At 52.4% G+C, this 13,947-nt stretch overlaps 2 protein-coding genes across 2 annotated transcripts in view; one reads left to right on the top strand and one right to left on the bottom strand.

Moving 5' to 3' along the window:
* Positions 1-13,947, top strand: part of WDR47 (WD repeat domain 47) — a 165,234-nt gene that overhangs the window by 39,935 nt on the left and 111,352 nt on the right. The gene's annotated exons all lie outside the window — the stretch shown is intronic.
* On the bottom strand, positions 5,949-11,269 carry LOC143928095 (acyl-coenzyme A thioesterase THEM4-like). Its single transcript, XM_077452720.1, has 7 exons — positions 11,094-11,269; positions 10,286-10,392; positions 8,481-8,619; positions 8,238-8,391; positions 7,992-8,102; positions 7,658-7,782; positions 5,949-6,355 (listed from the first exon to the last, which is right to left on the bottom strand). Exons 1-7 carry the CDS (start codon positions 11,113-11,115, stop codon positions 6,309-6,311), a joined length of 705 nt encoding a protein of 234 aa, XP_077308846.1. The 5' UTR covers positions 11,116-11,269; the 3' UTR covers positions 5,949-6,308.

The following is a 13,947-nucleotide window of genomic DNA, read 5'->3' as shown; positions in this document are numbered from 1 at the left end:
TGTTTTCACTTGGTGATCTGGCCAGTAACACACCTTCTGTATTATGCCACGTAGACATGATCGGACATTCCGACAACAAAATCCATGGGACTTTTTTCCCCGTTTGATGTTGGCTCAAACTTGTCTTGCATACACATGGTCGCACAAAGTTGTCGGAATTTCTGAACGTCAAGAACGCGGTGACGTACAACACGCATGACGAGACTAGAAAAGGGAAGTGCAATACCAAGTGCGCCACCCTTTTGGGCTCCTTCTGCTAATCTTGTGTAAGTAGAAGTTTGGTGAGAGATGATTCGCGATTTTCAGACTGGTGCTTTTCAGTCCGTTACTGCTCTTTGGTTTGTGCTTGTGGGTTTGTATTTGGTGTTTCAGTGCGTGTAGTCAGTTTGTATCTGTTTTTCAGTGTGTTCTTGTCTGCTCGTATCTGAATTTCAGCTCGCTCTTCTCAGGCCTTGCTATTTTGCAGTGCGTTCTGTTCTTTATGACCAGCTGACCATTTTGAAACCATGTTGTTTGTACGTACTCGTCGTAGAGTTTGTGCTGTGCAAGGGCTTGGTGTTGGGGTTCCTTCTTTGACCCAAGCCCAGTCCATGAACAGGGTGGGGAGGAGTTCATGGACCAAGAATTGGTTGCTCCAGCGTGACCAATTCTCTCATATGCCTTTGTTGTGGGAGATCTGTGAGAATAATCCTGATGTTTTCAGGAATTATCTCCGGGTGACTGACCCCGTTTTTCGCAGTTTGTTGGCTTTGCTGTCCCCTTATATTACCGAGCAGGACACCTGCATGTGGCAAGCTATCACTCCTGAACAAAGGATAGTCGCTACCTTGCGGTATTTGGTGACGGGGAGACATCTGCAGGGCATCAAGTTCTCGACAGTCATCTCCCCCCAGGCTCTGGGGATCATTATTCCAGACCTGTTCTGCCATCATTCATGTGCTGCAGGACTATATTGGGGTAAGTTTTATCCTTTAACATCACATTCTATGTATAGGTTTGCTAATGTATTGTATTTCTTTCATCGTTCCCTGATTACCATGATTGTAATATGCTGTGAATGTCCCCTTTGGTCCTCATGCATATTTGCCTTCACTAACCTCCCCAGCATGCTATCCTGGGCCCATATACACCTAGCCTAGTCATTTAACAATGTATTTTGCCAGCTCCATAGTAGTGCTTTACCCTAAACACCCCCTAAAATATGTACAAATGTTATTTGTGTCCTTAAATTCAGGCAGAGTGCCAGAGGCTTTTTTTTTGGGGGGGGGTCCCAAATTCATTTGGAACCCTCCCTCTGATAACTGCTAAGTCAACCGGTACAAATCCATCTGCTGACTTTGCCAAACTCCTACACACTATACCTACCTCTTTTGTGGTCATACTTATGGATGAATTCACCAAAGCATGTAGTGAAAGGGCCTACCTGAATACTTTCAAATGGTACTGTTTAACCAGTTGCCGACCGCCGCACGACGATGTACGTCGACAGCATGGCACGGGCAGGCATATTGGCGTACATGTACGTCCCTGCCTTGCCCCGGGTCGGGGGCCCGATCGGGCCCCCGCCCGGTGCCTGCGGCGGTCGGTATTCGTTCGGGACCGATCCGGGATGAGGGGGCGGCCATTCATTCATGGCCACCCCCTCGCGATCGCTCCCGACGAATAGAAAGTCTTCGTGACATCACTTCCTCTCCTGTAATGTAAACACAGGAGAGGAAATGATGTAATCTCTCCTCGTGTCGGTCTTTTTCGTTCCGGTGTTGTAAAATTTCATGCGACCCGTGATTTTCGCTCACCCCGTCACTTCCGGTGAGGCTACGTCATTCGCACAGCTGACGGCGGGCCTTTACTGCGCATGTGTCAATCCCCTGCCCTTAACAGCGCATGCGCTGTAGATTTATGCTCACGGTGGAGAAAAATTATAGCCTCGAGTGGGCGGAGACTTGCGGGTGGGCGGGCGGAGCTGAACAGATGGTGAGAACGTCCCCGCCCACCCCAAGATTTTCTTCACTGGTGAAGAAAAATCATGGCTTCAAGCTGTGAACAACAAGGCTCAGCGGTCCTACGCAAGAAACACACCAATTTTGGCCACAATGAATATACATAGTAGGAGAGCCACTATATGCACTTACTATAAGATTTTTTTTTTTTTTTTTTACCACTGCCTGTTTTTGATCTTATAATATGTGACCCCACAGTGCAGAATATGGAGGCCGGTGACCCCACACCCCAGAATATGGAGGCCGGTGACCCCACACCCCAGAATATGGAGGCCGGTGACCCCACACCCCAGAATATGGAGGCCAGTGACCCCATACCCCAGAATATGGAGGCCGGCTCCAGCGGTGACCCCACAGTGCACAATATGGGGGCCGGTGACCCCACAGTGCAGAATATGGAGGCCGGTGACCCCACACCCCAGAATATGGAGGCCGGTGACCCCACACCCCAGAATATGGAGGCCAGTGACCCCATACCCCAGAATATGGAGGCCGGCTCCAGCGGTGACCCCACAGTGCACAATATGGGGGCCGGTGACCCCACAGTGCAGAATATGGAGGCCGGTGACCCCACACCCCAGAATATGGAGGCCAGTGACCCCACACCCCAGAATATGGAGGCCAGCTCCACCGGTGACCCCACACCCCAGAATATGGAGGCCAGTGACCCCACACCCCAGAATATGGAGGCCGGCTACACCGGTGACCCCACACACCAGAATATGGAGGCCAGTGACCCCACACCCCAGAATATGGAGGCCGGCTACACCGGTGACCCCACACACCAGAATATGGAGGCCAGTGACCCCACACCCCAGAATATGGAGGCCGGCTACACCGGTGACCCCACACACCAGAATATGGAGGCCAGTGACCCCACACCCCAGAATATGGAGGCCGGCTCCAGCGGTGACCCCACAGTGCAGAATATGGGGGCCGGTGACCCCACACCCCAGAATATGGAGGCCGGCTCCAGCGGTGACCCCATAGTGCAGAATATGGGGGCCGGTGACCCCACAGTGCAGAATATGGAGGCCGGTGACCCCACACCCCAGAATATGGAGGCCGGCTACACCGGTGACCCCACACACCAGAATATGGAGGCCAGTGACCCCACACCCCAGAATATGGAGGCCGGCTACACCGGTGACCCCACACACCAGAATATGGAGGCCAGTGACCCCACACCCCAGAATATGGAGGCCGGCTACACCGGTGACCCCATAGTGCAGAATATGGGGGCCGGCTCCACCGGTGACCCCACACCCCAGAATATGGAGGCCAGTGACCCCACACCCCAGAATATGGAGGCTGGCTCCAGCGGTGACCCCACAGTGCAGAATATGGAGTCCGGACTCATCAGTGACCCCAAAATATGCAGGCTGATCTCACTGGTGACCCCACATTCCAGAATATGGAGGCCAGTGACCCCACACCCCAGAATATGGAGGCCAGCTCCACCGGTGACCCCACACCCCAGAATATGGAGGCCAGTGACCCCACACCCCAGAATATGGAGGCCGGCTACACCGGTGACCCCACACACCAGAATATGGAGGCCAGTGACCCCACACCCCAGAATATGGAGGCCGGGTACACCGGTGACCCCACACACCAGAATATGGAGGCCAGTGACCCCACACCCCAGAATATGGAGGCCGGCTACACCGGTGACCCCACACACCAGAATATGGAGGCCAGTGACCCCACACCCCAGAATATGGAGGCCGGCTCCAGCGGTGACCCCACAGTGCAGAATATGGGGGCCGGTGACCCCACACCCCAGAATATGGAGGCCGGCTCCAGCGGTGACCCCATAGTGCAGAATATGGGGGCCGGTGACCCCACAGTGCAGAATATGGAGGCCGGTGACCCCACACCCCAGAATATGGAGGCCGGCTACACCGGTGACCCCACACACCAGAATATGGAGGCCAGTGACCCCACACCCCAGAATATGGAGGCCGGCTACACCGGTGACCCCACACACCAGAATATGGAGGCCAGTGACCCCACACCCCAGAATATGGAGGCCGGCTACACCGGTGACCCCATAGTGCAGAATATGGGGGCCGGCTCCACCGGTGACCCCACACCCCAGAATATGGAGGCCAGTGACCCCACACCCCAGAATATGGAGGCTGGCTCCAGCGGTGACCCCACAGTGCAGAATATGGAGTCCGGACTCAGTGACCCCAAAATATGCAGGCTGATCTCACTGGTGACCCCACATTCCAGAATATGGAGGCCGGGCTTACTGGTGATCCTGGAATATGGAGGCTGATCTCACTGGTGACCCCACACCCCAGAATATGGAGTCCGGACTCATCGGTGACCCCAGAATATGGTGGGTGGAGCCACACTCACTCTTCTAGGGGTTCACTAGGTCTTGCAGGTTTACATGCCATCACTCACCCTTAGGAGTCCCTCCTGCCACGTCTCTACCAGGTGCTGGTCTGTGAGCGTCTATTAATGGGTAGCAATGTGGCTGGGACCGGCTGACAAGGCTGCAGAGAACAATATACAGGGGCCCCCGATCCATAGAATGGTGGAATCCCCATATACAAGGCTGCCCCCCCCCCCCCCAAAGTGTCCACCAACTCAGGGGTCCCCAGCCTCAGGTGGAGGACAATGCCAACTTCTCTTGTCTAGTTTCAGGTATGGGGGAGAAGATGGGACTTCCGGGCTCAGGATGTGTCTAACAGGAGAAGAACAAAGAAAAGGATGGGGGGTGATGACACATGGCATGGAGAGGATGGGGGATGATGACACATGGCATGAAGAGGATGGGGGATAACAGATGGCACATGGCATGGAGAGGATGGGGGATGATGGCGCATGGCATGGAGAGGATGGGGGGTGATTGTACATGGCATGGAGAGGATGGGGGGTGATTGTACATGGCATGGACAAGATGGGGATAACCATTGTTAGGTTGAACTGGTGTCTGTGTCCAGCTGGGGAGATACCTCTCTTAATCCTGGGGACCATCCCTCCTCTCCCTCCTCATCCTGGAGACCCTTTCTTGTCTCTATTCATCCTGGAGATCATTCCTCCTCTCTCCTCATCCTGGAGATCATTCCTCCTCTCTCCTCATCCTGGAGACCCTTTCTTGTGTCTCTTCATCCTGGAGAACCTTCCTCCTCTCTCCTCATCCTGGGGGACCCTTCCTCCTCTCTCCTCATCCTGGGGGCCATTCCTCCTCTCTCCTCATCCTGGGGGCAATTCCTCCTCTCTCCTCATCCAGGATCCTTGTCTCCAGGATGAGGAGAGAGGAGGAATTGTCTCCAGGATGAGGAGAGAGGAGGAATTGTCTCCAGGATGAGGAGAGAGGAGGAATTGTCTCCAGGATGAGGAGAGAGGAGGAATTGTCTCCAGGATGAGGAGAGAGGAGGAATTGTCTCCAGGATGAGGAGAGAGGAGGAATTGTCTCCAGGATGAGGAGAGAGGAGGAATTGTCTCCAGGATGAGGAGAGAGGAGGAATTGTCTCCAGGATGAGGAGAGAGGAGGAATTGTCTCCAGGATGAGGAGAGAGGAGGAATTGTCTCCAGGATGAGGAGAGAGGAGGAATTGTCTCCAGGATGAGGAGAGAGGAGGAATTGTCTCCAGGATGAGGAGAGATGAGGAATGGTGTCCAGGATGAGGAGAGATGAGGAATGGTGTCCAGGATGAGGAGTAGGAATGGTCTTCAGGGTGAGAAGAGGAGAGGAGGAATGGTCCCCAGCATGAGGAGTAGGAATGGTCCTCAGGGTGAGAAGAGAGGAGGAATGGTTCCCAGCATGAGGAGAGAGGATGAATGGTTCCCTCGAAGAGGCAAAAGGAGTTATGTTCCCCAGGATGAGGAGAGGAGGAACGGTCCCCAGGATGAAGCGAGAGGAGGAACGGTCCCGAGGATGAAGCGAGAGGAGGAACGGTCCCCAGGATGAAGAAGATACAATGAAGGTATTTGCAACACTTGAAATGCTGTGAAAATATTTTCTGTATTTATTCAGTTTAAATAAACGTCACATACAATAATTATGAACGATTATTAATTACATTTGGTTGGGAGGAGTCAAAGAACAGGGCTGTACAAAAACGGGTACATGGTGGGGGCGGGTTTGAGGTCATTGCACCTAGAAAAAAGGGACCGCTACAAAAGATCAATCCAAGAGAGCGGTGAGTACATTATAAAAAAGTTCTCCCAGGAGGGTTTCTATGGTACGGGATCTGCTGCCCTCTAGTGACAGACAGGATACATTACAGTACAAAGTGCAGCTGCCAACCAACAGAATCTGTAACATTTCCTGAGGTCTGAGATGTGCAAATTATAGTCGGGCTTCAGATTCTCCTGACTTCAACATAACGTACAAAGCTGGAGGAGAGAAAAAAAAAAGTGTAAATTGTCAGAACAACAACAAGAGCAACAGAAAAGGCAGAGGAGGGAGGAGGAGGAGGAATGAGAGAGGAGCAGCAACAGAAACAGCAGACAAGAAACCGGAATGGCAGAGAAGGAGGGAGAGAGGAGCAGCAACAGGATCAGCAGACAACAGGGATGGCAGAGGAGGGAGAGAGGAGCAGTGACAGGAACAGCAGACAAACAGGAGTGGCAGAGGAGCAACGCTAGGAATGGCAGAGAAGGAAAGAGGAGCAGCAACAGGAACGGCAGAGGAGCAGCGACAGGAACAGCAGACAAGAAACAAGAGGAATGGCAGAGGAGCAAAGCCAGGAACGGGAAAGAGGGAGAGAGGAGCAGCACCAGGAATGGCAGAGGAGGGAGAGAGAGGAGCAATGACAGAAACGGCAGAGAAGCAACGTCAGGAACAGCAGACAATGAAGAGGAACAGCAGAGGAGCAACGTCGGGAGCAATGACAGGAGAGACAGAGGCGGAGCAGCAACAGAGGAACGGCAGAGAAGAAGGAGAGGAGCAGCAACAAGGAGGGACAGAGGAGCAATGTCAGGAATGGCAGAGGAGCAGCAACAGGAACAGCAGAGGAGCAACAAAGGAGCAGTGTCAGGACCAGCAGACAAGAAACAAACAAAAAGGAATGGCAGAGGAGCAATGACAGGATTGGCAACGACCGGAACGGCAGACGAGCAGCGACAGGAACAACAGACAAGAAACAAGAGGAATGGCAGAGGAGCAATGCTAGGAACGGCAGAGAAGGAGGGAGAGAGGAGCAGCAACAGCAGGGACAGAGGAGCAACAACAGAGGAGCAACACCAGGAATGACAGAGGAAGAGAGGAGCAATAACAGAAACGGCAGAGAAGCAACGTCAGGAACAGCAGACAATGAAGAGGAACAGCAGAGGAGCAACGTCGGGAGCAATGACAGGAGAGACAGAGGAGGAGCAGCAACAGAGGAACGGCAGACAAGAAGGAGAGAGGAGCAGCAACAAGAAGGGACAGAGGAGCAATGTCAGGAATGGCAGAGGGGCAGCAACAGGAACAGCAGACAAGAAACAGGAATGGCAGCGGAGCAACGCCAGCACCGGCAGAGGAGCAACAAAGGAGCAGAGTCAGGAACAGCAGACAAGAAACAGGAATGGCAGAGGAGGAGGGACAGAAGAGCAATGACAGGAGCGACAGATCAGAAACCACAGATGAGTGACAGGAGAGACAAGAGAGGAAGGAATGGAGTTACAGAATGAAGATTTCCCAGCAGTAGTCCTCACCGGTGGCCTCGCTGTGAAGCACAGCGCTGTCATGACTGCGGACCTGGCATCTGGTGTAGACTTTCTGACCGTCGACCTTCTCCACTCGGCTGTCTATGAGGACTGTGGATCCCAGAGGAATCGGACTACAGACACAAAGAGAACCTCATTACACCTCTCTGCTATCACAGCTTCAGAACATCAACAACTCCTACCCCCCCCCCCCCCGCGAGAGTCTCCCCAATATTATTCTTCCCCTGTCACTACCACATCATCACCGCCGGCCATCGATTGTACAATCTCCTGACAACCATGTAGTGTCAGGTAGGTCCTCTTCTCCCCCCTGGGCGCTTACCTCCGATAGTCGAGGTTCAGGTTGGCGGTCATAGCCGGTCCGATGCCGTTTACAATTCCCGCCCCCACGGTGGAGTCTACGATGGTGGCGATGCAGCCCCCGTGTGTGTACCTAGAAGAAGGCAAGAGGGGACGCGAGAGGTGGAAGGAGAACAAGGAGAGCCCGAGGAACCAAAGGATTCTGGTTAGGGTAGGCTCTGCGAAGAAAAAAAAAAAGAAAAAAAAAAAAAAAGAAAATAACGCTCACCCTGCGAGGCCCCCCAGATAGGGCCCGGGCTGGAATATGCAGACTGTCCTCTTCTCCGCCTCGTTATAGAACATACAATACTCGAAGCCGATTCCTTCCTGATCCAGGTTCCTGGTGAAGAAACGAGTTTCCCCGTCGGCCTCCAGGCTCATACCTGTACAGGAGGAGGTCAGAGGTCACCAGAGGAGCTTACACTCTAATGTCATCCCCCACCACAGCCAAACACTATTCTTATTCTTGTACTCGATCTGCTGCCAGCGAACTCCTCGTAGGAGGGAAGTCTCCTCCAGCTCGGGTCTCGGCTCAGCTCCTCGTACAGCCTCTTGGTTTCGGGGTTCCAGGTGGGGTTGGGCACGGCGTAGTCCCGCGGTTGGAGGGCGGCCTGCAGATTTAAAAATAAATAAATAAACAGATGTCAGACCTGTGCCCTTCGCTTTGGCTTTTCTATGATTGGGAGGGTTAAAAAGAAGACATTCTGGGTGGAGTCTTTGGTGGATATTCAGCCTATAGGAAGCAGATGTTTGGGATCACCTCCCACTGACAGCGATCACCGTCCCGCGGTCAGGGTGTGAGCGGCACTAGAGGTGTGTGCAGAACATTCAAATTTCTTACGTTACCAAATTTTGGTTTCAGAATTTTAGTTAAAAATTTTAATTTTGTTTATTCATTTTCTGACGGATTCCACAATTTTTTGAAAAACAATTTGAACTCGTAAAAAACAAAAAATAAAAAAAACAAAAAACAATACAAAACAAAACCCAAAACAAAACACAAACACCACACGATCAATGATTCAAATTCTGTGTGAAGAAATAGCTGGTTGCTAAGGATCGGGCTGGGGGCGCCGTCCGCCACGTCCTTAGCAACCGACGACTCGTTGGCTGTCAGCGGGATTCCCCACTGACAGCTGAAACGTAAAAACAAATGAGTGCTGGCAATAGAAAATCCTGGAAAAAAAAACAAACCCCCCCCCCCAACAACCAACCCTGCATGGGCACCAGCCCCCCCCCCCCCCCCCGATGGGGAAGAGGAATAAAAAAAAAAAAAAAAAAAAGCATAGGGGTCCGGACCTTTATCCAAGCATGCAACCCAGGAAAGGGGGAAGGGGGGGTGTATGAGCAAGTGCCCCCCCACCCCAAACCATACCAGGTCACCATACCAGGGCCCTGCCCTAAGCACCATGCTGATGGGGACAAGGGCCTCTTTCCAACAACCCTGGCTGGTGGTTGTGGGGGGGGGACCCCAGATCCCGCCCTACCCACCTATGTGAATGAGTATGGTGTACATAGATCAAAAATAGTAAATAAAAAGTCCCCCCCAGGCCCTTATCCGATGCAGACCGGGGGGCAGGCAAGGAAAGGGGGGGGGGGGGGGTATTGGCAAAAAAACAAAGGAGTCCCCCCCAGATCCCACACTACCTCCAACTATGTGAATGAGTATGAGGTACGTAGTACCCCTACCCTTTCCACCCCAAAAAATTTAAAAATAAATAAAAACCCCTTTCGAACGCTCCACGCTGTTGAATGTCCGACGGTTCTTACATGGCTAAGGGGTGGCCCCGCCCCTGTGACATCACCAACCAGGTAACGCTGGGCTGTTGATGTCACAAAGGGGGTGGGGTGTTTTACATTTCAGCCAGTAGGGAAGCCCGCTGACAGCTGATGACTCATTGGTTGTTAAGGAGGCGGCGGCGGCCACCCCCCCCCCTTTAGCAACCAGCTATTTCTTGACACAGGATTCGAATCGGTTGACCTTTTTGTTTCTCCCCCTCCCCCCAAACGATCCGAATCCAAGTCGTACATAAATAATTTGGAATGGGTGAGAAAACGATGAACGTAAATTAAATTTCAACAAAAATGTGTTACCATTTCATCTCCGAGATTCAGATACATCCGAATGGCTACAAATGTATCCAAATTTATATCCAGAGAGGCATAGTGTCTATGGGGCTCCGTCCGGCAGCAGAGCGCGCACATTAGGTGGCATGCCCCTCCCCCACTGGGGACACTCCAGGCGGTTAACCCCTCCCCCAACCAATCAGTACTCACAGGGAATAGGTGTTCATGCTCTACCCTGGCGGCGGCGGCGGTGGAGGCGTGGCGGCAGACGGCAGCGCCGCCCTGGATGATCCTGGAGATTTCGTACAGCATGGTGCCTGAGAGAGGAGACAGGAAGGAGATGAGACGGGGACACCGACATCAATCTATACATTATCCCCCACACTGGAGGAGTACTACATATCCCAGCATGTCCCCCCCCCCCCCACACACACACACACACACACACACACACACACACACACACCAGAGCACTACCTATCCCAGCATGTCCCCTCCCCCACACCAGAGCACTACATATCCCAGCATGTCCCCTCCCCCACACCAGAGCACTACATATCGCAGCATGTCCCGTCCCCCCACACCGGAGCACTACATATCCCAGCATGTCCCCTCCCCCACACCGGAGCACTACATATCCCAGCATGTCCCCTCCCCCACACCAGAGCACTACATATCCCAGCATGTCCCCCTCCCCCACACCAGAGCACTACATATCGCAGCATGTCCCGTCCCCCCACACCGGAGCACTACATATCCCAGCATGTCCCCTCCCCCACACCGGAGCACTACATATCCCAGCATGCTCTGTGTATCCTTCCTCCACCTAGAACTGAACTACAAAGTCCCAGCAAAGCCCACAAGCTCCAGAACTCAGCCCCCCCTCACCTGCTGGGAGTTGTGATTCTTTTGCTGCTTTAGACCAAAACAGCTCCTCTGCCCACCTCCTCTCCAAACCCCTTCCATTCCACCAATGTCCCTTTTATCAGCATCTTCCAGGACTCGTCTCTATTCACACCTGTCCCTGATTCCGGAGACATTTTCCTGAAGCCTCCGCCTGGAGAAAATCTCCGCCCACTTGAGTATGATTTTTCACCACCACTTAATATTCAGAGGCATGTTATTAGGGTGGGCGGGGCTGCTGCTGACGTCCTGAGCATCTGTTCAGCTCCGCCCGCCCACCCGCAAGTCTCCGCCCACTCGAGGCTATAATTTTTCTCCACCGTGAGAATAAATCTACAGCGCATGCGCTGTTAAGGGCAGGGGATTGACACATGCGCAGTAAAGGCCCGCCGTCAGCTGTGCGAATGACGTAGCCTCACCGGAAGTGACGGGGTGAGCGAAAATCACGGGTCGCATGAAATTTTACAACACCGGCACGGAGGAGAGAGGATCGGTGAGTTGCACCAACACATTACACTAACAGTAGAACACGCCAGGCATACTTTTCACCCCCCCGATCACCCCCCAATCACCCCCCAATCACCCCTGCCCCCCCCAGTCACAGTGACACCAAGTGCATTTTTTTTTTTTTTTTTTTTTTTTTTTTTTTGCATTGGTGTCATTTGTGACTGTAATAACTGTTAGGGCAGTTAGGGTTAGCCCCCTTTAGCTCTAGGGTGCCCCCCTAACCCCCCCAATAAAGGTTTAACCCCGTGATCACCCCCCGTCGCCAGTGTCACTAATAAGCGATTTTTTTCTGATCGCTGTATTAGTGTCACAGGTGACGCTAGTTAGGCAGGTAAGTATTTGGGTTCGCCGCAGCTTTTTATAGCGTCAGGGACCCCCATATACTACCGCATAGCCCCCTGATTGCCCCCCAGTTAACCCTTTCACCAGTGATCACCATATAACTGTTACAGGTGACGCTGGTTGGTTAGTTATTTTTTTTTTGTTTCAGGGCACCCGCCATTTATTACCTAATAAAGGTTTAACCCCCTGATCACCCGGCGGGTGATATAAGTTTGAGGGTCAGATAAGGCCTGCGTCGCCCCAGCGTCAGGTTAGTGCCAGTACCGCTAACACCCACGCGCAAAGCATACACCTCCCTTAGTAATATAGTATCTGATCAGATCTATATTAGCATTGCCTGCATTTTAGGTTTCCCAAAACGCATTGTTAGCGGGATCAGCCCAGATACCCGCTAGCACCTGCGTTTAGCCCCTCCGCCAAGCCCAGCCCAGCCCACCCAAGTGCAGTATCGATCGATCACTGTCACTTACAAAACACAACACACATAACTGCAGCGTTCGCAGAGTCAGGCTTGATCCCTGCGATCGCTAACAGTTTTTTTTGTAGCGTTTTGAAACAGTCGCTGACAGGCTAGGTGCTTTTTTTACCTGTGAGTCTCACTAGTGTACCCCTAAATTTAGAGCCCAAAATGGCAAAGCGAAGGTACACTAGTGAAGAGGCCTACACGTTTCTGAGCATGACAGATAGTGAAGAGGACGTCACTCATCTGTCAGATTCAGGCTCAGAATACGATCCTGTAGAGGACAGCGGCTCCATGACAGATAGCTCTGACGACGGAGATGAGGCCTCTGTTAGGGACAGGTGTGCCCGATCCCGAATGTATTCTGTTGTTGAGGTGCATAAACCGCAGGCCACTCGTATGGAGCAGAGACGTACTAGAGCCGCTCATCCTTCTGGTGAACTGGCAAGCACCAGCGGCCTAGTACACCCTGGACCTACATCCAGCACTGCAGTAACACGTGGTGACGTGGCGAGTCCCATAAGTGCAGTTCAAGCTGGCGAGGTGGCAAGCACAAGTAGTGTCCCGCTGCCACCAAGAAGACAAAGACAGGCCCGTCGTACCCATAGTGCCCTTCCTGCAGAATTCGCCAATCCTATTTGGGTGCCCACCACTTCTGCAGAACCCGTACTTCCCCCATTCACTGGCCAACCTGGCATTAAGGTGGAAACAGTTGATTTTACGACACTTGACTTTTACTCACTGTTTTTCACCGAAGATCTCTTTAGATCTATTGTGGACCAAACCAATTTGTACGCTGCTCAACACATCGCCACTATTCCCCAGTCCGCCCTTGCCAAACAATGGAAACCAGTTACGGTTTCTGAATTTAAAATCTTTCTGGGCCTCTCCCTCAACATGGGCATAACCAAAAAGAGTGAGTTGCGGTCATATTGGTCCACTGACCCAATTCACCATATGCGCGTGTTCTCTGCTTCCATGTCCAGGGCACGATACGAGATGATTTTGCGGTTCATGCACTTCAGCGACAATGAACTCTGTCGTCCTCGTGGAGACCCTGAGTACGATCGGCTCTACAAAATTCGGCCCCTCATAAACCACTTCAACCAACGTTTTGCAGACTTGTTTACTCCCGATCAAGTTGTCTGCGTTGATGAGTCCCTGATTAAGTTTTCTGGTCGCTTGTCATTCAAACAATACGTCCCCAACAAGCGTTCCAGATACGGGGTCAAGATGTATAAGCTCTGTGACAGGGCCACAGGCTATACACGTAGTTTTATGGTTTATGAGGGTAAAGATAGTCACGTAGAGCCGGAGAACTGCCCTGACTACATAGGAAGCGCTGGCAAGATAGTGTGGGACATGGTGTCACCCTTATTCGGAAAGGGGTACCACTTGTACGTGGACAATTATTACACAAGCGTGCCACTGTTTAGTCACTTGTTTGATCAGCAGATTGGAGCATGTGGCACCGTGCGACCTAATCGCCGGGGCTTTCCCCAGCGGCTTGTAGAGTCCCGTCTTAGGCTGGGGGAGAGAGCCTGCTTGCGCAGTAATAATTTGCTCGCTATGAAGTGGAGGGATAATAAGAATGTTTTCGTTCTTACCTCCCTTCATGCAGACACGACGGTCCAAATTCCTACGGCGACTGGTATTGTGG

Source organism: Lithobates pipiens, unplaced genomic scaffold, assembly GCF_037356315.1.
Source record: "Lithobates pipiens isolate NorthernLeopardFrog02 unplaced genomic scaffold, aLitPip1_a1.2 Scaffold_23, whole genome shotgun sequence".
Classification (NCBI taxonomy): Eukaryota; Metazoa; Chordata; class Amphibia; order Anura; family Ranidae; genus Lithobates; species Lithobates pipiens.
This window is presented reverse-complemented; position numbering and strand designations above follow the sequence as displayed.